General features: G+C 35.1%; 3 protein-coding genes across 3 annotated transcripts; 2 read left to right on the top strand and 1 right to left on the bottom strand.

Annotated features, from left to right (window-relative positions):
* Nucleotides 1-2,983: 2,983 nt before the first annotated feature.
* LOTGIDRAFT_173933 (hypothetical protein) lies at nucleotides 2,984-8,852 on the bottom strand (the record flags this gene model as incomplete). The annotated part of the gene is made up of 6 exons (XM_009051958.1): nucleotides 2,984-3,097; nucleotides 3,343-3,386; nucleotides 6,249-6,315; nucleotides 7,591-7,665; nucleotides 8,021-8,090; nucleotides 8,815-8,852. 6 exons carry the CDS (start codon nucleotides 8,850-8,852, stop codon nucleotides 2,984-2,986), a joined length of 408 nt encoding a protein of 135 aa, XP_009050206.1.
* A 2,219-nt stretch (nucleotides 8,853-11,071) lies between these two features.
* On the top strand, nucleotides 11,072-16,759 carry LOTGIDRAFT_173932 (hypothetical protein; the record flags this gene model as incomplete). The annotated part of the gene is made up of 5 exons (XM_009051957.1): nucleotides 11,072-11,183; nucleotides 11,328-12,136; nucleotides 13,178-13,267; nucleotides 13,394-13,445; nucleotides 15,333-16,759. The coding sequence occupies 5 exons, from the start codon at nucleotides 11,072-11,074 to the stop codon at nucleotides 16,757-16,759; spliced, it is 2,490 nt and encodes an 829-aa protein (XP_009050205.1).
* Nucleotides 16,760-20,616: 3,857 nt separating this feature from the next.
* On the top strand, nucleotides 20,617-21,270 carry LOTGIDRAFT_142192 (hypothetical protein; the record flags this gene model as incomplete). The annotated part of the gene is made up of 1 exon (XM_009051956.1): nucleotides 20,617-21,270. One exon carries the CDS (start codon nucleotides 20,617-20,619, stop codon nucleotides 21,268-21,270), a length of 654 nt encoding a protein of 217 aa, XP_009050204.1.
* Nucleotides 21,271-23,706: the final 2,436 nt, after the last annotated feature.

Genomic DNA, 23,706 nt, shown 5'->3' with positions numbered 1-23,706 from the left:
ATTTAAACAAATGACAATAATAATTTTATTTCAATTCAAACAGTGAACAAGTAGTCTATATTTATCACGTGTTTACAATTCAGACAGATATTTTGACACAGTAGTCAGTGTCACTTATTTTGTATTTATCAACTGTTTACAACATTACAGTCAATGTGTTTGGTTGTAATATCAATTATCAAGTTTTTACGAGTCAGATATTAGTGAACCTTTGATACATTAGCATGTTACTCTTGTCACTGTGATTGTGTTGTATATTGATAATTGATGAGTCAGAGAAGATTGAGTTTTTGATACAGTTATCCGTTTCTGGTTACATCTCACTATGTTTCAGGAATATAATTTTTTTCTCGAATCAAATCATTAATGGAGTGAATCAATCAAGACATTTTACACAATGCAATGGAGCGTTGGAATGTCATTTGCTAGGTTACCGAAAGCAAATAAGGAGCTTTGAGTGACTTGTGAAAGTCCGGTAACCTTGAATAAGTCATATATCCCCATCATTACAGTTGAGCCAGCTGCAACTAGATAAGGATATTATTAATAAGATTAGATAAGATTAACATTCCAAGATTTGATCAAGGACCAGCCGGTAGAACGGATGCTGGTAGACCTGATTTGTTATCCATGTATGAAAAGCATGTTTGAGAGATGAACCTAAACAATTCAAAACCTATAAAATGTAGACTAATCTTGACCATGTTATGAAAACATTAGCCGTCTTTATTAGCTCCAGCTTGCAATCAGGCATGTAGGAGTTGCAATATATCAAGTCAAAGACAAATTTGCCCATCAAGGTACAAATCAATGTATCAAATTTAGACTGATAATGTGTATGTTTTTTAATCTGACCCAAATGAGCACCAATATATTTTCTCGACTATAACATTAATTGTGACATGTTTTGACTATGTCAAGGGCTATAATAACAAAAAACTCTATCAAAATGGCACCATTTGCCATCAAAATTTGATATTTCTTTTCTGTTGACAAACAACATAGCTGACAATAAATGCCCACATTTTTATGTGTATATAAAACAATTACATCCAAATTATCCATATCTGCAATACAGACCACAGTGATAAAGACTGCAAAATTGTATTCAAAATTTTCAATTTGAAAAATATCCTCGTTCCCACTCATATTCTTTTGTAGGGTCTACATGTAATGATCATTATTCATTATTTCTTAATTGGACATATAGTTAAAGTGTGAGCCGAAGCTTGGGTTGAGTGCTACTAATGCCTTGAATGGAACAGAAAAAGATATCACAGAGGTGAACAATACCATAATTCTCAATGACTTTCAAGGGTGATTGTTGCTTTGGAGTAAATAAAATATAAAGTTTATTAATTATATGTAAGCTTGCTGAATTTGTTTTAAAATTCTTCAATGACAATCTCCAAATGCAAATTATCAAAATAACGAAGCTGTAAAATCTCAAATTCAGAAATTCTTCAAAGACATTTAACATTCTCAGGACAGATACAGGCTTTCAACCGTACCCAAAATACCTATGATAGCTTGCCAGGCAAGGTCATATACGCCCACTGGCAGCTTTGCTTTTGAATAAAAATATTTAGCAGTACAGTAACAATCACCAGTATGAAATATTCAACCTTCAGTCATACACTTCTTTTGAACTCTTTAGGGCTAAACTGAATAATATTGAGTATGAGTTATTGCCCTTGTTCTTGAAAACGTGTGTAATTTTTAACTCATGACATGCTAGAAGGCAAACATTCAATCTTCAGTGCGGGACTGAATGAGAAAACCAAGTATTGTCAAAATCCAGCAACAATCATTTCATTTAGTGTTTTAGAGCTAAATTTGAAAGCATTTTCAAGAACCAGGGCAATAACTCATACTAAATATTTTTCGATTCTTCTGAATTTCAATAGAGTTCATCCTTGGGTGATAACGAACACTCACTCCAAGTTTTGTCAAAATCTGTCAAGAATTGTGCCTTCTAGAGTGTTTACGAGCTAAAAATTTAACGCGTTTTCAAGATCAAGGGCAATAACTCATACTAAATATTTTTCGATTCTTCTGATTTCAATAGGGTTCATCCTTGGATGATTACAAATATTCATACCAAGTTTTGTCAAAACCCGTCAAGAATTGTGTCTTGTAGAGTGTTTACGAGCAATTGTGGACGGACCGACGGACATGGGTGACGGCAATATACGCCCCCCATTTCATGTGGGCGTATAAAAATTATCTAAATGTTAAGCAGGTGTTCTTAAGATCCCAATTTGATGCCACTGTCTGTCGGTATTGACCATTTCAAACTCAACTAAGAGATCATGAAGATGCCTATGCATATTAAGTTGCAACATAATTGGATAACAACTGAAGCTTCTATCGCATGATCAATGACCTAAAACTATTTATCTAAGATCAATACCCTTTCCTCTAATGGTTACTAAACTTGAACATGACCAAGATCTCATCAATTTACACATACACACCAAAATCAGCTTAAAACTGTAGCTTCTATCTAAATAAAGGGCAACAACTAAAAAAAACATTCACCTATTTATTGTCTATTCACATAAATATACAGGTGTATACAGAATCCCAGAGAGGATAACAACTGTAGTTTCTATCGGGACTGGAAACCAGAAATTCTATCATCTCAATATTCATATAATACCAAGTTTCATCAAGATGGACTCAACTGTAACTTCTATCGTGTTTATAAGAAATCTGGATTAACCAACAAACTGTGCCATCAAATTGGGATTTTGGGAACACCGGCTAAACATTTAGATATTTTAAGGTATTTTTGGTAAGGTTGAAAGCCTTAGTCTTTCCTGAGAATATTGAATAAATTTCAATAAAGACAAAAATAGTAAGATCAACTTACTAAAAATGGGTGGAGGAATCACCCCACGTCTTCATCTGTTCCTCTTCATCTGTTCTTCATCTGTTCCTCTTCATCTGTATCGTAGGCGCGCGCCACTTCTTCTGTTCTTCATCTGTGAATAGGAGGCTCTGTAGATTCATATAGGCCATGAACCCAGATCACTCCTATTGTGGCAGTGCTATTGCGGGTAGGTAAATTACCAGACGATTTACCCTTTCTAACCTGAAAAAAAGATTTAAGTTCAGATAGTAAAAATCTTCACATTACAGATCTATTTCTAAACAAGCTTTCAATAAACAATCACCCACACAGCAGTAAAATTCTTCAGCCACGTTATTCAAAACTGTAGATTTTACATAGTTCACACTTTTTTTTTAACTATTTTCAATTAACCGAATCTGGCAGATACATATGATTTAAGAATGTTGACAGTCTCAAAAGATAGTCTGTCCGGCAAGGTAACATACCTCACTGGTAGCTGTCAGAAATAATTCCGAAAAATCTTTAGTGACTAAAAAACGAATTTTCTTCATTATACATTTGTAGTGCAAAAACTTTGAAAGTATTAATATCTAAACAATTTACTGTCAGTTATTTATGCTGAGTTCTTCCACATTATCTTTTAAAATCAAAAGCAATAACAAAAATTCATAAAATTATCAAAATTAAACTGCTTTTATGTTTGAATTTTTAAAGGTATTTCATAAGTTAAATTATAGGTCGAGATAATATCTTCGGACTTTCAACCCGGTTTCCCCGTCAGTGATGCAGGTTAGTTGAGCTGACTTGGCAACAGGGACAATAAACCGAGGCCCTGTATGTTACAGACTGCACGTTAATGATCCCTCGGCAGTTGGAATTAAAAAAAATGCAGTAAAATGTCGCTGCCCTGGCAAAATTGCACCCTGAATGGCGTTGCCCATTAGCCCCCCCCCCCGCAGAAAAGTAGGACGTAAAACTCTATTCATTTCATTAAAAAACAAATTACATGTATCATCAAATTTAAACATGAGCAAGCTCTCATCACCATATAAATTATTTCCATTTTTAATAACTTAGTCCCTCTTTGAATAAGTCCAAATAAAAAAAAAATAGTATCAAGTTGGAACTTGACTGAGATGTCATAGCCATACCAAGTTTCGTCAAAATTTTATAAATGTTGCTACCATCATTTTTCACACCAAAGGTTTCAAGGGTAATAACTAAAATTATTGGCATCATTAAACTCGACCAAGACCTCATTAATATAAGGTCAGTTCCATAAGAAATGTTTCTTTGGTGTAAACATAAATTGCCTTCCTAATTTAATATGTATGTGAAATTATCAAAAATTATCTATACACATATTTGCACAAGTGATTTCATCATGTTCAGATACAAACTGTAGTAAGGGCCATGTCTAAAAGACAAAGTTGAAACGTTTTCAAAGTCAAAGACGAACAGACCGTTCATTCAGTCATTACCAAATGTGATCTTGAACGAGATATCATACAACAGTTTCATCAAGATCGGATTAAAACTATAGCCTCTGTTGTGTCTACAAGTCAAATTTATTTAGACAAGGGAAACTACCCAAAAACCTTTCATCCGATTATTACTAAGTTCAATCTTGGCTGCGATCTCATCACACTAACGTTCATCTAATTCAGATAGGAACAGTAACCCCTGCCATGATTACAAGCCAAGTTTGATACGTTTTACTAAATCAAGGGCATTAACCTTCTTTTCAAATGCTACCAAATTCGAACTTGACCAATATGTTAATAAATGCATACCAAGTTGCGAATCGACAGGGTGACAATATGTTATCAATATGAATAGTGATACAATGTCATATTCCTTTTCACACTAACAAAAATATCACCCTTATTTCACCCTGCAGCTGGGTGTGGCAACGTCGGAGAGTCCACCTTGCTGACGTTGATTTTTTTTTATATTTCAGGTTTGAGTTTCTGGGTTGTAATAAAGATGTTTGCTAAGAATTTTGAATTTCATGATTATCGTTATTTAAAGAACAAGTTTGAGCTGTATAGATAAGTAACAAGTCGCTGCCTAGTAAGATAGCATATCAAGGGCATCACCAATCTGCCTCAAATCGTACAAAAAATCTAATTTGTACAAGATATTGTTCATTTCAACAAACACACAAAATTTCATAAAATTCTGACATTAACAGTCACCTCACAAGCTAACAAATTTTGATGCGTTTTTACGAAGGGCAATTACTCAATTCGGTTAATCGAAAAATCAAATTTAAACGTTTCCAAGATCTCATCAGTATAAATGATCACACTAAATTTAATTTAAATCGGATGAAAATTGTAGTCTCTATTGTGTTCACAACAAATTTTGACGCGTTTTTCCTAAGTCAAGGGCAATAACTCAAAAACGGCTCATAGAAAGATCGTCAACTTTAAACTTGACCAAGATCTCATCATTATAAATGATCACGCCAAATTTCATTTAAATCAGATGAAGTAGTCTCTATTGTGTTCACAAACACATTTTGACGCGTTTTTCCTTAGTCAAGGGCAATACCTCAAAAACCGGTCATCAAAAGATCGTCAGATTCCACATAAAAAGTCACCCCAAAGGTTTGTTTCATATATATAAGTTGATAAGACTGTTTTGAATTCATACATACAAAATGATATTATTAGAAGTGAATACCACCCAATACTAATTTGGCGTTTCGTAAAAGGAAGACTCTTCAAAGACATGCCAAGTTGATAAAACAAGTTGCAGATTGGAAACAGATTAATCAAATTAAGCTAAGAAAGTAACAACCCTAAGGGTCACAACTTAGGTTCACAAAGATCCTTTCTATCAGCTGGTCCTTAGTAGAACCGCATGATCTTTCCAGCATTATTCATACTCATCTACATTTGGGTGGACTGAAGTAAGGAGAAAAGATCACTATATAAGGTCACCAGTCTTTGAAATACAGCTTGTTTCTCAAAAGAATGACACAGTGTCGGCAGATAGTCCCTGTTGCTTATGATTAAGAGTTTTAACCAATCATGAATGTCCGTGTAATTATGTGTTGCATAATCGAAAATATTCGTCGGCATTCCAAACTTAATTAGCTCAGTACTTAATTAATTATTAACAAGGGGCTCGTGAACAAAACTGGTATTTTTCCCGATCAACAGGATCTTGAAACTTGTCTTATGAGCTTTATTCAATACTTACGTTGTTTAACGGAATTATAAAAGGGTTATGATGCATATCTATGACACTAGGTAAGTGAATATACATGATGAACATATACTCTTATTGGCAATGTTTGAGAAGTTAAATTTCATGTTCATTCTAAGGTAGTATCTTTTTAACTGAATGGTTATACATGTAATATGAATAATTTGAAACTTACGTGAGGAGCTTCTATGCCACACCATAAGCACTTCATTTCTATAATGTGAAGCTCTATCTGTATACACCTAAAATTATAAATATACCATACATTATTTCTTTCATCATATAAATACCGTATATTTGCATGTATAATGCTTGGTTTTTCACCCACAAAGAATTTGTCAAACTGGAGTTTGCATTATAGAGAATGACATAAAAATTCAAAATTGACAGCCAGCAATTAAACAATTTGTAGCATTTATTTTCTGCGAGTTATTTCACTCATTCAATAATATTAAAGTTTGACCTATTGACTTGAATTCATATTGCATAAAAATTAATAATACTGGGAGCATGTTTAAATGGTGATACTACAAAATTCAGCACTACTATTGACTTTAAAGTGGTTGTAAAGAAGGTTTTCTAAATTTGATTATGTGTATCGGGGACACTTGAATCATTTTAAATCATTGCAATTTTCAATTAGACGTCTGTAGTTCCTGCAATTCCACTAAAACTAAGTGTTTTATGAGGTCAATAATCACTACATGCTTTATCACACAAGACCCTTCGCGATTATTGAAGTCAGCAAACACTTCGTTTCCCCAATACACATAAAATATATAGAACCTCTTAAACCTTTTCTATCTGTTAACTTCTTGAAGCAATCATTTCGTGATCATTGTTCAAATCGCAGCCCTTATTTTGTATAATTGCGTGTAAAGTGCGAAGGTTTTATCAGGTGAAACATGTTGATTTCTACCTATGCTGAGGCGAGTCAGGAAAACCGGGATTTTTCTACATTGCGCAAGACAATGAAACCATCTTCAGGTATCGTAATGTATTATAAATCGTATTATAAATCCCGAACCCTGTAGATTGAGGTCAAAATCCTCTTTTAACAAAACCCAGTTTTCCTGAAAGCTCACCTTGATTTATAAAAGGTCAATGAACATTTGGTTATCTAACCCTTGATCCTGCACGCATATATGCCATTATTGTGCTTAATTTAATTTGCAACCAATCAGATTCATTGGAGCAAAATTTCAATTCATTTCAGATTGTGGATATAGCTATCCTATATTAAACTAACGGATAAAGGGTTATATATAAAGTAAACTCGCACACCTGTTATAAATCATAGACTAGGTAGGAGTCAACACATTTCTGACTATTATGAAATGAAAAACAAAAATAATAACTTACCTCCATTAGTTCCAAGAGAGGCTTGGTGGACATGATATGGCAGCTTAGCCGAGTACAACCAAGGTGGCCCTAACAAGGTAGCCCACAGGCTGCCACATCTAAACTACACGCGAGCCCAACCCGAAAACGCGAAAATTTTGTTCCTTGTGAACTACCTCCAAAAACCTTGGTTGTACACCATATCTAACCATGTTGTCCGTAGCTGAAGACGAGCTACTATACTTGAAACCCTGAAAATACCAAAAATATCATTAATAATAACGGTGAATGAAAATAAACGACGGGGGAAACACGTCGAAACGTTGCATAAAACTTTAACCAGTGATTGTTGTTCCATAAAGCTGTGCCTATATAATCGTTTGGTTAACTAAAAGTAAGCACAAAGGTAGCAATGGAAGATTAGACTGTTGTCACTTCCACGTATATAGTAACATTCTCACATGTTGTTCAAATGTGTTAACTGCTATTTCAAAGCTTACACTTGATAAATCATAATGACCATTTATACATTATACATGTACCGTATATTTATGTGTATAGTGCGCAATTTTATAACATTATAATGTACATCTGTAATATACTAACCTCAACAGGGATGGTATCCCAACCATGGTGTATTGACTCAATAGTAAAGACCGCTATTGAGCACCCTGACCTGAAAAGCAAGACAAAAATACCAAAATTAAAATGATAAACAGGGGAGATTTTTTGGGGGGAGGGGGGAAGGGGAGCGGCAGTTGGATACTAGACTACTGGCATTCTTTCTTGTAGCGCTCCAAATATATATTTTCTCTTTGAGCCTAAAGTATGAACGACATTTACAACAAACAGTCCCAAGGTCTATCGATGTTTAGCTTGCCACAAACTTGTCAATGAGGGCTCAAAGGCAATCCTTTCTATTTTATGCAATGATAAGAAATTTTAGAATAAGAGCCAAAGCCGGGCCAACCCAATTTCTTGCTGGGAGTATTCCCCGCCTTCGAGAACGTTCTAAACTTCTGTCTTTTCGATTCATTTTCCTTATTTTGAGCGGTTAGTCCTAATTCCGAACCAGGATTTGTCACAAAGTATCGTATCTCAACACAAAATTGCAATAGATTTTGGTAAAAAGTCTTATTTTATTCAGGAAAAATGAAAAAAACCCTTGTAAAAATGGGAGGATAGGGGATAAAGTATTGTGAAATTTGCACTGAGTCCCAGTGGCGAGTCTAAGTGGGGAGGGGGGAATGCCCCCCCCAATACCGCCACAGAAAAAGGCTGGCCCGGCGCTTTGCCCCCCCACCCCACTTTCATTTTTTTATAATTTTACATAGTTAAAGAATAGCCTGTGCCGCCCCAACCCCCTGAAACATTTTGTGGCCCCTGCTTAGTCCCCTCACCTAATGTTTCCTAAAAACTCCACTGTGGAGTTCCACATTTCAGAGCATTTTAAAAAGGTCGACTTACCGGTTGCTATAAACCAAGCAAACTGACACTCAAAACTCGAGTGAGTATATTTCACTAGTTGTGATTAAAATTTATTGATGAGTATTCAGTATAACTTGTTGTTGACCGTACATAGTCCGAAACGTGCTGTCTTGCAAAAGAAGTGCTTAAATCGAAATAATTTTTTCCATCCGAAGTATGCAAGTTACACCACTAGAATTTGCAAGGAATATCCAGATAGATTATCTCGGCATGTCAGAATAAATATTTGCACACTAGATATTTTTAGTCTGTCTTATCATAAAGATAGCTTGCCAGGCAAGGTAACATCGCCCACTACCAGCTGTCAGAAATTAAAAAAATAAAACCTTTTATGGCTTAATGAAGTTTCAAATAATCTTAAAATCATCTATAAGTCAAAGCAAAAACATGAAACAGTTCATTAAATTCAAACATGAACAACGTCTCATCAATGTACACACACGCGCAATAACTGTGAAACTGTTCATCCCAATATTACTAATTTCAAACTTAACCAAGATCTTATCAATATATATATGCAAATCGAGTTTCATCAAGATAGGATAAAAACAGTAGTTTCTATCGTGTCTACAGTCTAAATTTGACGCGTTTTTTGACTAAGTCAAGGCTGAAACCGTTTATTCGATTATTTCCAATTTCTAAATTGACCGAGATCTCAGCAATATATGCATGGATACCAAGTTTCATCATCATCTAAAAACTATAAGAAAGAAATGTGAACGGAAGGACTGACGGACAGGGGCGACAGCAATATACGTCCACATTTCCATGTCGGCGTATAAAAAGCATTATTATATGCAGATAAACGCTAATGGTCATCAGCATAATGAATAATACAAATAAACATGTAAGCAATGTAAATTCTCTTGTAATCAAACCTGTGAACAGAGTTGTATGAAGTGTTCTTATATTGTCTTTCGGCTAATTAAAATTCTAGGACATAACGGTGGTTTCGGATTTGAAGTATGCCTTCAAAGAACAAATGAACAGATACACCTAGTTTTAGAAAAAAATCAAGACCCATTTGTTGATAGCGGAATTGGACATTAAATGTTTGACGTTAAATTCCGTGTTTGTTGCTGTTCTAGCATTTGTATGTGGGGACATTAATTCGGATACATGACACCTGCCAATTTCAAAAGTCGTCTGAGGTAAGCTCGATAAGAAAAAGACCAGTAACAATAATAGAAGTCACAGTAACCTACTTCCAAAATATATTTAAAATTATGAACAAGTTATCTCCCTTGACGTAGAAAATAAGGGAGATTACTTGTACTGCAATTTTAAAATACATTTCATAACAGCTTGTGCATACTGACTAGATTTCATATGACTTCACAATGTTTGTTCCGTTGGTATAATGTCCACAGTGGCTTTTGCATCATTAGCGTTCCTACGAAACATCAAGTGAGATGACTGAGCAAGAACCCAAATTTACCAGGTCATTCTTTCTCTATGAAAAAAAATATGACAGGGGGTGAAATCCGGGCAAGCCTCTTTTTTTTTAAAACCACCCCCTCCTAACAGACCGACCACCCGTAGAAAAGTTAGTTTTTTTTAGTTTGACCTTACAGATACCTTAAGTGACACATTTCTCCAGAATTTGGTGTATAGTTTTTACAACTTTGAGCAACAACAAACATCTTCGACCTTCAAAAAGCGAAATTTTTATACTAAAAAGTTAAAGAGAGGTTTGTATTCATGTAAAAAAGAGAAAACATCCAAAATAAAACAATTGAGTATGATAACGCAGCAATATCTACAACCGAATCCGTCCATTATTATTTAAACAATTGAATAACATTATACTATTAACTATAAAAATAAATAGTGTTGCTTTAGTAATAAATGATGATTGAAATGGAATTAACTATTTTATTCAGAAATGATGTTTAAAACGAAGAACTATTTAGTATCATTTTATATGTCAAAACAGAATCCTGGCCGTGCTTGTGTGGGTGGTTTCAGATAGCCTAATCGGCGAATTACGATGAGTACACTGTTCAGCATTTACATCAGCAACTGTGGATTGTCAACTTAACTTTTAATAGTGAAAAATTGATTCTTGTGTTTTTCAACTACGAATTGTACGGAGCATAAAATTCCGAGTACCATTGCATCTCTACGAGTTGGTAAGCAGATTTTTGTAGCGTTCAAAAATCGGCGACAATGGTACCTAATGTCGGCGATAGGAATTTTACTCCCGCTTCGGAAATTTACACATCAATTATAAGAATCTTACATTTAAGCTTTTTGTACTTTCCTCAAGGATCAAGTAAGGGTAAGAAATTTGGCTACTGGATATATTTCTTCTGTTTTACGGTACTGAACTGGCTTGGTGTGATCAGACAGTGTTTCGTCATCCAACGATCACAGGACACAGCTTCTTTACTCGTTTCACTGGGAATGTTCATGTACATTATAGGAAATGCATATCTTGCTACAAGTACCTGCTACTCCATCTCCGTCCATTTTAAACCATTTCTCTCGGCATTGGACGAGTATAGAGTGATGCATGACGAATTCGTTAACACGAGAGTACTGCGTCGATTACTCAAAATATGCCTTGTGGTTTATGTTATTGGTACGCCAATGGTGTCATTAGGTTTGTCGACAAGTCTGTTAAAAGATAAGGTCTGGAATGGTGTTGGTGATATGTTTTACCCATTTTCCACAGATATAGTCGGCAGCTCTATCATTATGTATATTGTACTGAACGTCATATCATTCGCTGTACTGAGCATAATTTCTGTTTTGATGACCCTTTTCATTACCATTCCAACTATAGTTTGTGGAGAAATGAACAATTTAACAGAAAGACTGAAAATTATAACTGCAGAAACTCAGATTGTTGGGCGAAAGGAGATTGCTTTTATTACCCCATCACATGATCGATCATTATTGCCAACACCAAAAAGTGACGATGTTGGTTTGACAAAAGCTACAGATGAACAAACACCAAAGGAGAAACCTTTGGAACTCTACAGCAAGCTAGAAGAAGTGCGACTCCGATATGAAAGTGTACTTGACATTGTCACCAAAGCCAATCTTGTCCTTCAACATCTGTTCTTTAGCACTTTGGCAACCTCCATTCCAGTATCATGCCTTGTGCTTTATGGTTTTATCACCTTAAATTCCAATCGAGCTCAAATGGTATTGACTGGTTTGACAAATATTTATGTGTTTAACATGCTGTTCTGGATATTCATACTTGGTATTTATACAGAAAGAAAGGTAAATTTTACACGCTAATTTAAATCTAGTTGAATTTCCGTAAAGCGGTTGTTTATTGTGGTAATCAACAAACCTCGTTGTTTATTCAGCACTTCGTTCTTTGCCTATATTTAAACGACTGATTCATCCGATTCCAATGAAATACCTTTTTCTTAAATTCTGACTAGAGCCGCGGTGAGTTAAACGCGTGCTCTGAAGGTCCAGGGTTTAATACCGGCCGAGATAATATCTTCCGATTTTTCAACCCGGTTTCCCCCTGTCGGCGATGTAGATAAGCGAGACTGACATGGAAAAAGCGTCTAGTCGTTCGAATGGAACAATAAACCGTATGCCACAGACTGTGAACGTTAAAGATCCCTCGATAGCTGGAAATCGAAATAGAGTAGGCAAATGCCACTGTCCTGGCAAAATTTCCCTCATTGCACGCAGTATGGCGTTACCTGTCATTAGCAAAGTTGCAAAAATGGTGCAAAGTAGGACGTAAAACTCCATTCATTTCATTTTTTATCTTTGCCATTGACGTCATGATATCGAAGTCGGTGAAGTTACTAGAACATACTTGCTGCATATCGCATAGATTTTTCACAAGAATAGTTAAAAATGAAACATTACATGTTAATTGGCTTAAGACTTTCTATAAGGCTGTAGGGTTGGAGTAAACTTAGTCGGTAATGAATCCTAATAGAAAAGTGCTCCGCAAATTTTAAAACCTCGTCTTTAATCTTTGTGCCCATGTAAATTGTATTTGTAGTTAAAACAACCACTGGAATACGCCATGAAAATTGATACCTGAAATCTCCCACTAGAAGCTTCCTCGATTGTAAGTACTACTTTCAGATGATTGAAATCCAAAAAGTTTATCAGTCTGAGAATAAGACAGAAAAAGACCCACAAAAGTGTTTGTCCATGGGGCAAAAAAAAACTTTGAGAAGAATTTTGATCATATTCGTCATCCGCGAAAAACACTTTGGGTGGGTGGAGGATTAACTACCGTGTGAGTTGAGAGCTATTTTTGTGATTCCCAACCTGTTTTAATTCCAGATCCAGTTATTTACAGCCAGGTATCTAGCACCGTCTCTAGGTTTTGATGTTTATGGCCCCTTCTCATTAGACAGCAGTGCATTTTTAACGGTGGGTTGTTCTCTATTACACTTCACCATAGTACCGGAGTCACCTTCTAAATTACCCCTATGCAAAATGATTTTACTTGAGCAAGAGTAATGTACACAATAGAGGTGGTATTTTCAATAATTTCAGGTCTTTGGTACACTCTTGACGTACGCTGTTGTAATTTTCCAATTCGCCCAGAGTTAGTCAATATTGTACGAGCGCATCCCGAAGTTCATACCAGAACAGTTACGAAACGCTCCAGAAATACTAGCAACTGAGAAATTGGATGATCACTGGAACTAATAGGATGGGTGGACGACATGACATGAACTGACGGAAATTAGTCGAAACTGCAATGTTTTCCGTTGCTGGTGCGTCAGGTCGATTAGAGATGCCGCCAGTTGCTGCAAAATTGAAAGAACTAAGAACTCCTCAGATGTTAGGAAGTTAGATGGCGCAAAGAATTCCGAACTGCTTGGGGTTTTGTGCGAAATTTGGAGATCGCTACGCGTTTTTAAACATTTTTGAAAAAAAAAAATAACCAATTAATTTTTAATGTGGCCTAATATTCCATTGGCGATGGGACTATCTATATCGACTGCTAACAACTAAGGCATGTTTTGGTTTTACACACCAGTCCGATCAAGGCCTTTCCACTCATTGTTCTTCTGTTCATTTTGAAATCATTACAAAAGAAAAAAATATTAAAAATTCTTTGTTGAAATTACACATCACCACTGAAAAACATCAATTTGGGAAAATTAATGCTGACTGATTATCTTCTGAATTTGCCATCATTATTCCTTACTCCAAAACCTATTAAATCAATATATAGGAATAGCTTGAAAAATAAAGGCCCTTGTTTATGGAACTCTTTAAAGAAAATCAATGTTTTGGCAAAATTTAAAAAACAACTATTTTCATTTTTGAAAAACAGAACTACATAATCAGATGAATGATAATTGTATATATACTGTTAATAGTTTTACTGCTTTGTGATTGTAGTTATGTTGTTTTTAGTATCCTTTGTATTATATATGTTGTGTTCCGTTGAAGGGCAACATTGTAAAAAGGCCAGGCCAAATATTCACCCTGATAAAGATTTAATTATTAATATAAGCTTCTGGGGAAAAATCTTTATGAGTTAAGGTCCCCCTTTTTTTTAGATGTTCTGAAACAGGCGTGGTAGATATCCTTCCTATGGACAGTGTGCTATGAGCCACAAAAGTCAATTATATACATTTCATATAACACAGAAATCACACGAAAACATGTTGGCTTTACCATTTGAAAAAAACTAAAAAATAACCTATTTTGTGGTTTTAGAGCTTTGATAAAAGGGCATTGTCATTGATTATATGTCATGTTATGTATTTTGATTCAATGAAATATGTGTAAATTCAGCATGTATGCCATTATAGAGGCAAACATTGAGAATCATATAAATATTAGCCGTTATTCAAATGATATAGTGACTAATGGATATGAATATTGACCCATTCATCCGATATGCAGCTATATTGTTTTTTTATATTGTCATCCAGAATGAAGTTGTCATAATTGTAGTTACTCACCAAGAACAGAAACCCATGGTGTATGTAGTGTATATCCTGTGAACACTGTATTGTTGTATGAGGTTTCTCAAACAATTTGAGTCTCCGCAATACCAGGAAGTTGACGTTCGTTCTCGCGGAACACTTGTTTTTATAAGCTATTCTAGGAACAACAGACGTTAGGATAATGTGAATGATCTGCAAATGGCTACATTCAAATTTGCAATGTTATTAATTGTGTGTATAGGGACATATTCTTCCGAAAGTAATTTGATGACACAAGTAAACACATTTCAAGTCTCCGACGTCATATACTTTTTACAGCAGTTGTCCTGGAAAAAAATTGTGATTGTTCACGATAGTGATTCCGATGAACAAGCGTCTGAACTGGTATCACAACTCGAACAACTCGGAGACATCCTTTTTACAGTTGTCTCATTATGCAGAAGCGAAGAGAACGATTTTCTTCTGTTAATATACAGAAAGCATTTATATAAGTTTTGCTAATAGCAGTTTTGATTTGGTACCATCAGGGACATCAGAAATCTTACTTAATACCAAATCTAAGTGGTTTATCTTTCCTTCAAGCTGGTGTAGCTCTTTCGTGACATCAAGGTTCCAGACCAATTTAACGAACGTGGCAGTAGTGATTCCCAGTAACAGTCGGTGTATAGGAATTCTGACTCTGAACGGTAATATGTTTGAATCAGTTCAAGGAGTGCCGACTGATGAGAAAATATTTCCCAACATACGCTACAAATTGAACGGAAAGAAAATAATAATTGGCGTAGTCCCGGACAATCCGTTTGAAAAGAATTATTATAATATTCTTCATACAATGAGTCGGTATTTAAATTTTACATACGATATTGTGAATTCAACAAATAGCGAATATGGTATTCTAAGGAATGGAACATGGTCCGGATTGGTTGGGCAACTTGTCAACCACGAGATCGATCTGGGACTTACGTCGTTATCAACTATCGAAGATCGGCGCAACGCAGTAGATTTTATAAACCCTTTTGGAACGTCAAAACCTGGAATATTGTACAAGAGAGAGTTACTGGTGGGTGATTCGTGGTTTCTCTTAACTCGACCTTTACAATTTAAAGTCTATCTCTGCACCATAATATCTTTTATCTGCGTATCCTTGTTTTTTATATTCCTCTCTAACAGAGAGTCCAATGATCAACATGGTAATCGTATTGCCAACACAGTAGAATTTGTTTTAGCTGCCCTACTTCTTGAAGGAGGTAATTTTCATCTAAAGGGAACCTCTGCTCGGATTCTGTTTTCTTTTTGGTTGATGTTTGGTGTTGTGTTGGCAGCGACTTACACTGCGACCTTATTACGGTCACTTGTACCTAAACAAAAGGAACCGTTTGAAACTATTAAAGGCCTCTTAGATTTACCGGACTGGCAGATTGGCGTTCTGGGCGGTACGGCTGAAATTATTGTTTTCAACACATCTGAAAATAACGATGTTAAAATGTTTTGGAAAACCCTTAATAGTCGCACTCAGAAGGATGCTAATATTCAATCAACAGATACAAACGTACATATGAAAAGGGTTTCCCAGGGTAAGTATGCGTTTTTGACTTTGGACGGTCGTGCAATCATAAAAGTCCACGGAGACTGTTCACTAAAATTTAATGACCGTCTATTCAATGTTCCAAGTACTGAATACTCCATGGCAGTCCCTCAAGGATCTGTTTTGAAGACGGAATTAGATGATTTTGTAGATAAAATTGAGAATAGTGGTTTACTTGATGAAATGATGAAACCACAAGATAATCGTCCATCTCAGTGTGGAGTAATAGATCAAAGAGTCAAACCCCTTTTCTTGGATAATGTCAAAGGTGTATTTGCTTTACTTGCTGGTGGTGTGGTTGTAGCTGGCATAACGTTGGTGGTCGAAAAGGTGCTGCACCTTAGACGTGCTTCAGGTTCAATACGGTGACGCTGTTTTTAAATATTGACTTGTTGATGCGTTTTACTTTACAATCAGCTTTGTATACCGTTAGCAAAGTACAACACGCTTTGGGTACTGTTTGATAAACTACAGCAAGTTGGTCTAAATACAACAAATTTTTGTATTGTTTGGTAAAGTACAACACGCTTTGTGTACTTTTGATGAAATACAACAAGCTTTGTGTACTGTTTAGACAAAACTGTCTTGCTTTTCGTGAAAAGTGTACACTATAGCTTAAGCTTTCGCACTGTCCTACTGTTTGCTAAAATACAACAATCACTGTGTGCTGTTTGGTAAAGCACAACCCGCTTGTGTACTGTTTGGTAATACATTAAGCTTTGTGAGCTGTTTGGTAAAATACAACAAGCGTTGTGTATTGTTTGGTAAAAGATTTGTATTGTTCGTAAAAACAGGCAAAACTTGCCTTTAACACACATGCTCAATCGGAATGGTGATTCAGAGTACAGCATTATTTTGTCCTACGCGATTAAACCCCTTAGATAATTGGTGCAGCGATAAAGTAGATGTGATCTTAAGGGCTTGCAAGAGCTTCCCTGTATGTAACAAAAATCCCAACCAATAAAATGAATTTTAGCTCATTATAAATTACAAATATTTGCAAGAGAGAGAGTGGGGGTGCGGGGGGTAGAAACCTCTCCATTCTGTTAGGCTATGAACTGTGGCTATCAAATGTGCTTAAAAATGACATTTTTAGCACAACAGGGAGATTACTTTTTCTAACCCGCAACCAATGTTCCTACTTTCAGAGAGTGCCACGACTCCATAATTCAGCTATAAAAATGTGCATTTTTGTTTAATTTCTATACAAAACTTTAATGAGTTATGAAAAACATTCTGAGAGTTTGCGAGGCATGAAACTCTCAGGATTTGTTGAATATGATATGGTGCAGTTTCCTAAGATGTTGAAACCTGTTAAAACGACTGTTAGCTAAAGGTGATGATGAAAATACACTCAATGTTCAAAATGCTACGCTTGTGAAGGGAGATAATTAAAATATTTTCATTTAACACACATGCAGGTGCAAATATGAAATATTATGACTGTAAGTTCAACTACGAGACAATTTAATAGTTTTATGTCGCATTGAACAGAATAATCTTAATGCATCAAACATACACCAATCCTCTTCTGAATCTGTCAGTTTTTAATTTGAGCAGTTAACACGACTATAGTAATCAGTGAAGATTGACATGATGAACTTTTGGTTTCTCAACTTTTATAAGAGTTACAATAATCATTACTATCACTTAAACTTGAATTTAATATCTTACTCAATGTTAATACCTTATCAATGTTAATGGAAAGATTCAAATAGAAGAACAAGAACAATTTGACATGTTTAAAGCCAAGTGCAATAACTAAAATAACGTTCGTCGAATTACATTTTTTCAAATTCTCATCAATATATATGATCAGACCAAATTTCTTTTCAATAAGATGAAATCTGTAGTCTCGATTGTGATCATGAACAAATTGTACAATTTTGACTTAGTCAAGGGTAATAACTCATAACCCAATCATCGAAAAATTATGAAATTCTATCTTGAACGAGAACTTCAAAATCGACTGAAAATTGTAACTTCTATATTACCAACAAACAAATTTTGACGAGATTTTACTAAGTCAAGGGCAATAACTCAAAATAGGTTTATCAAAAAATCGTCAAATTGGAACTCGACAGAAATGTTATCAATTCCAATGCTCACACCAAGTTTCATCAAAATCAGATGCAGACTGTAGTCTCTACCGTGCCCACAAGAAATATTGATCGACGGACAACAATATACGACTACATTTTCATTTCCACAGCTTGAAATTACACATCAACGATGAAAAGCATCATCACCGATGAAAAACATCAATTTGGAAACATTAATGCTGGCAGATGATTGTCTGAATCTGTAATCATAACTTATGTGGGAAAAATCTTATGAAGTATGAAGTAAGGTCTCTTTTTCGAGATGTTCTGAAACAGGCGTGGTAGAGACATCCTTCCTTTGGTCAGTGTGCCTTGAGCCGCAAAAATCAATTATATCCAGTTCAAATGATTGACGAACGCAGAAATCACACGAAAACATGGCTTTACAATACTGAAAAATTAATTAACAAATATCACGTATATTGTGTTTTTAGAACTTTTACAAAAACATATTTTCATTTATTATGTGTCAGATGAAATAAGTGGACTTCAGAATTTTGCCATTATATGGGCAAACATTGAGAATCATATCAAATGATATTATGACTAATATCGCTCTAAAATTAATGTATTGAGCACTATTTTTATCAGTGAAAATATTTTTTTTTATTAGTGACAAATAGATGTAGATATTGACCCGTTCATCTGATATGCAGTTGTTTTATATTGTCATCAAGAATAGAATTGTCATAATTGTAATTGTTCAACGAGGACTAGAACCTCTCTAACTTAAATGACGTTTGGTGTACCCTGTGTATATATCGTATGAGCATTGCATTGTATACGTTGTGTTTTTGAAGCAATTTGAGTCCCTGAAATACCAGTTTGAAAAATATTGGATAAGGTGGATCAACATGAATCTAGTGGCGGTCGTTCTCATAGTCGAAATAGCAGCTTGACCAATCTTCTTCAACGGAACACTTACCCTTTTTAATGAGCGATTCTTGGAATAAGTGACATTAGGATAATGTAAATAATTTGGAAATGGCTGCATCCAAATTTACAATGTTATTTATTTTGTGTATAGGGACATATTCTTCTGAAGGTAACTCAATTACACAAGTAAATACATTTAAAGTCTCCGACGTTATATACCTTTTACAGCAGTTGTCCTGGAAAAAAATTGTTATCGTTCACGACAGTGATTCCAATGAACAAGCCTCTGAACTGGTATCCCAACTCGAACGACTCGGCGACATCCTGTTTACAGTTCTCTCTGTGTCCAGAAGCGAAGAGAACGATTTTCTTCTGTTAATATACAGAAAGCATTTATACAAGTTTATGAACATTGTAAGGTTAATTGCAACCAAATGTTCTTTTTCTGAGAGCAGTTCTGATTTGGTACCATCAGGGACATCAGAAATCTTACTTAATACCAAGTCTAAGTGGTTTATCTTTCCTTCAAACTGGTGTAGCTCTTTCATGACAACAAGATTCCAGACCAATTTAACGAACGTAGCAGCAGTTATTCCCGGTAGCAGTCAGTGTAACAGAATTCTGACTCTGAACGGTAATATGTTTGAATCAGTTCAAGGAGTGCCGACTGGTGAGAAAATATTTCCCAACATACGCTACAAATTGAACGGAAAGAAAATAATAATTGGCGTAGTCCCGGACAATCCGTTTGAAAAGAATTATTATAATATTCTTCATACAATGAGTCGGTATTTAAATTTTACATACGATATTGTGAATTCAACAAATTTCGAATATGGTATTCTAAGGAATGAAACATGGTCCGGATTGGTTGGGCAACTTGTCAACCACGAGATCGATCTGGGACTTACGTCGTTATCAACTACTGAAGATCGGCGCAACGCAGTAGATTTTATTCATTCTTTTGGTGCGTCAAAACCTGGAATATTGTACAAGAAAGAGTTACTGGTGGGTGATTCGTGGTTTCTCTTAACTCGACCTTTACAATTAAAAGTCTATATCTGCACCATTGTATCTTTTATCTGCGTATCCTTGTTTTTTATATTCATCTCTAATAAAGAGTCCAATGATCAAAATTGTAGTCGTGTTGCCAATACTGTAGAATTTGTTTTAGCTGCCCTACTTCTGGAGGGAGGTAATTTTCATCTAAAGGGAACCTCTGCTCGGATTCTGTTTGCTTTTTGGTTGATGTTTGGAGTTGTGTTGGCAGCGACTTACACTGCGACCTTATTACGCTCTCTTGTGCCCAAACAAGTGAAACCGTTTGAAACTATTCAAGACCTCTTAGATTTACCGGACTGGCAGATTGGTGTTCTGGGCAGTACGTCTGAAGTTATTATTCTCAACACATCTAAAAATGACGATGTTCAAATGTTTTGGAAATCACTTAGAAGTCGCACACAGAAGGATGCTGATATTCAATCAACAGATATAAACTTACATATGAAAAGGGTTTCTCAGGGGAAATATGCATTTGTATCTTCGGAGGGTGGTGAACGCATGAAAATTCACGGAGACTGTTCACTAGAATTTAATGACCGTCTATTTAATGTTCCAAATATTGAATACTCCATGGCAGTCCCAAAAGGCTCTCTTTTGAAGACGGAAATAGATGATTTTGTAGATAAAATTGAGAATAGTGGTTTACTTGATGAAATAATGAAACCACAAGATAATCGCCAATCTCAATGTGGAGTAATTGATCAAACAGTCAAACCCCTTTTCTTGGATAATGTCAAAGGTGTATTTGTTTTACTTGCTGGTGGTGTGGTCATAGCTGGCATAACGTTGGTGATCGAAAATGTGCGGCACTATAGACGGGCTTCAGGTACAATACGGTGATGTTTTTTTTTATTGATATTATGGCATGTGTTGTTGATGTGTTTTCTCTACAATCAGCTTGGTGTACTGTTTGGTAAAATCCAGCAAGTTTGGTAAAATCTAACAAGCTTTGTGTTTTCTTTTATAGATACGATACAATACAACAAGCCTTGTGTACTGTGTTGTAAAATACAACAAGCTTTGTGGTTTTTTTTATAAATACAATCACCTTTGTGTACTGTTTGGTAAATCCATCAAGTTTGGTTAAATCTAACAAGCTTTGTGTTTTCTTTTATAAATACAATCAGCTTTGTGTACTGTTTGGTAAAATCCAGCAAGTTTGGTAAAATCTAACAAGCTTTGTGTTTTCTTTTATAAATACAATAAGCCTTGTGTACTGTTTGGTAAAATACAACAACAAACGAAAATTCCCAACCAATAAAATTAGTGTTAGTTTATTATACCATAAATCTCATTTCGGGAGTCCTAGACAAATCTCTCCATCCTGTGAGTTGGTTTATTTTGCTGATACACCCAAAAGCCTATTTTACAAAGGTAAACCTATTTCGTAAACTAGCCGTTATGATTTGGAATCTGACACATGTGTCAACAGCATTGTATGAGCTCTAGAAAATTTTACAATTATGTAATATTCTATTCTTGATAGAACTATCTTTGTTGACAGCTAACAATAGAGGTTTGCTTTGGTTTTAACCACTAGTCTGATGAAGGCCTTCCCACTTATTGATCTGCAGTTCATTTTGAAATCATTACAATAAAATAAAATATTGAAAATCCCAATACCAATTTGGGAATATTAATGCTACAGATGATCGTCCGAATCTGTAATCAAAACTTCCGTGGGAAAAATCTTCATAAAGTAATGTGCCTTTTTTAAGATGTTCCAAACAGAGTCCAATTAAAATTCTGACAAACGTTCAAGAGGACTGTCTTTAGATCCTAACTGAAGTGGCTATATAAAAAATTAAAGTTAATAAAAAATCGAAACATTGGTTTAGCCTCATTTTAACTAGACTGTTCTGAAGCAGGCTGGAAACGGGTATTATTTTTTCCTGATGGATACATCCTTCCTGTGGTTAGTGTTTTATGAGCCACAAAAATCAATTATATACATTTCAGATAATTAACAAATGTTACGTATTTTGTGTTTTTAGAACTTTGATAAAACGCATTTCTATTGATTATGTGTCAGGTCATGGTTTTGATTCAATAAAATGAGTGAAAATTCCGACTTTCTGCTAATATATAGGCAAAGAGTGAGAATCATATCAAATGACATAGTGTCTAATCTCGCTTTACTATTGATGTATTAAGCACCTTTTTTTTACAGTGACTAATAGTTGTGGATATTGACCTATTCATCTTATATACCGTTATATTGTTCTTTTATATTGTCATCAATAATAGAATTGTCATAATTGTAATTGTTCAACGAGGACTAGAACTTCTCTGTTTTAAATGACGTTTGGTGTACCCTGTGTATATATCGTATGAGCATTGCATTGTGTACGTTGTGTTTTTGAAGCAATTTGCAAAAGGGAGGTGAATTAAGGTAAATCTCATTTAGGACAGTCTTAATAGGAGCTTGAGAAATCATCTTCAACGCAACGATTCTAGGAATAACTAACGTTAAGATAGTGTGAATGATTTGGAAATGGCTGCATTCAAATTTACAATGTTATTAATTGTGTGTATAGGGACATATTCTTCCGGAGGTAATTCAATTACACAAGTAAACACATTTCAAGTCTCCGACGTTATATACCTTTTACAGCAGTTGTCCTGGAAAAAAAATGTTATTGTTCACGACAGTGATTCCGATGAACAAGCCTCTGAACTGGTATCACAACTCGAACAGGAGACATCCTTTTTACAGTTGTCTCATTATCCAGAAGCGAAGAGAACGATTTTCTTCTGTTAATATACAGAAAGCATTTATACAAGTTCATGAACATTGTAAGGTTAATCGCAACCAAATGTTCTTTTGATAATAGCAGTTTTGATTTGGTACCATCAGGGACATCAGAAATCTTACTTAATACCAAATCTAAGTGGCTTATCTTTCCTTCAAACTGGTGTAGCTCTTTCATGACATCAGGATTCCAGACCAATTTAACGAATGTGGCAGTAGTGATTCCCAGTAACAGTCGGTGTATAGGAATTCTGACTCTGAACGGTAATATGTTTGAATCAGTTCAAGGAGTGCCGACTGGTGAGAAAATATTTCCCAACATACGCTACAAATTGAACGGAAAGAAAATAATAATTGGCGTAGTCCCGGACAATCCGTTTGAAAAGAATTATTATAATATTCTTCATACAATGAGTCGGTATTTAAATTTTACATACGATATTGTGAATTCAACAAATAGCGAATATGGTATTCTAAGGAATGGAACATGGTCCGGATTGGTTGGGCAACTTGTCAACCACGAG

This window comes from Lottia gigantea (assembly GCF_000327385.1).
Source record: "Lottia gigantea unplaced genomic scaffold LOTGIsca_176, whole genome shotgun sequence".
Classification (NCBI taxonomy): domain Eukaryota; kingdom Metazoa; phylum Mollusca; class Gastropoda; family Lottiidae; genus Lottia; species Lottia gigantea.
The sequence above is the reverse complement of the archived record's forward strand: the minus strand, read 5'-3'. Positions and strand labels throughout refer to the sequence as shown.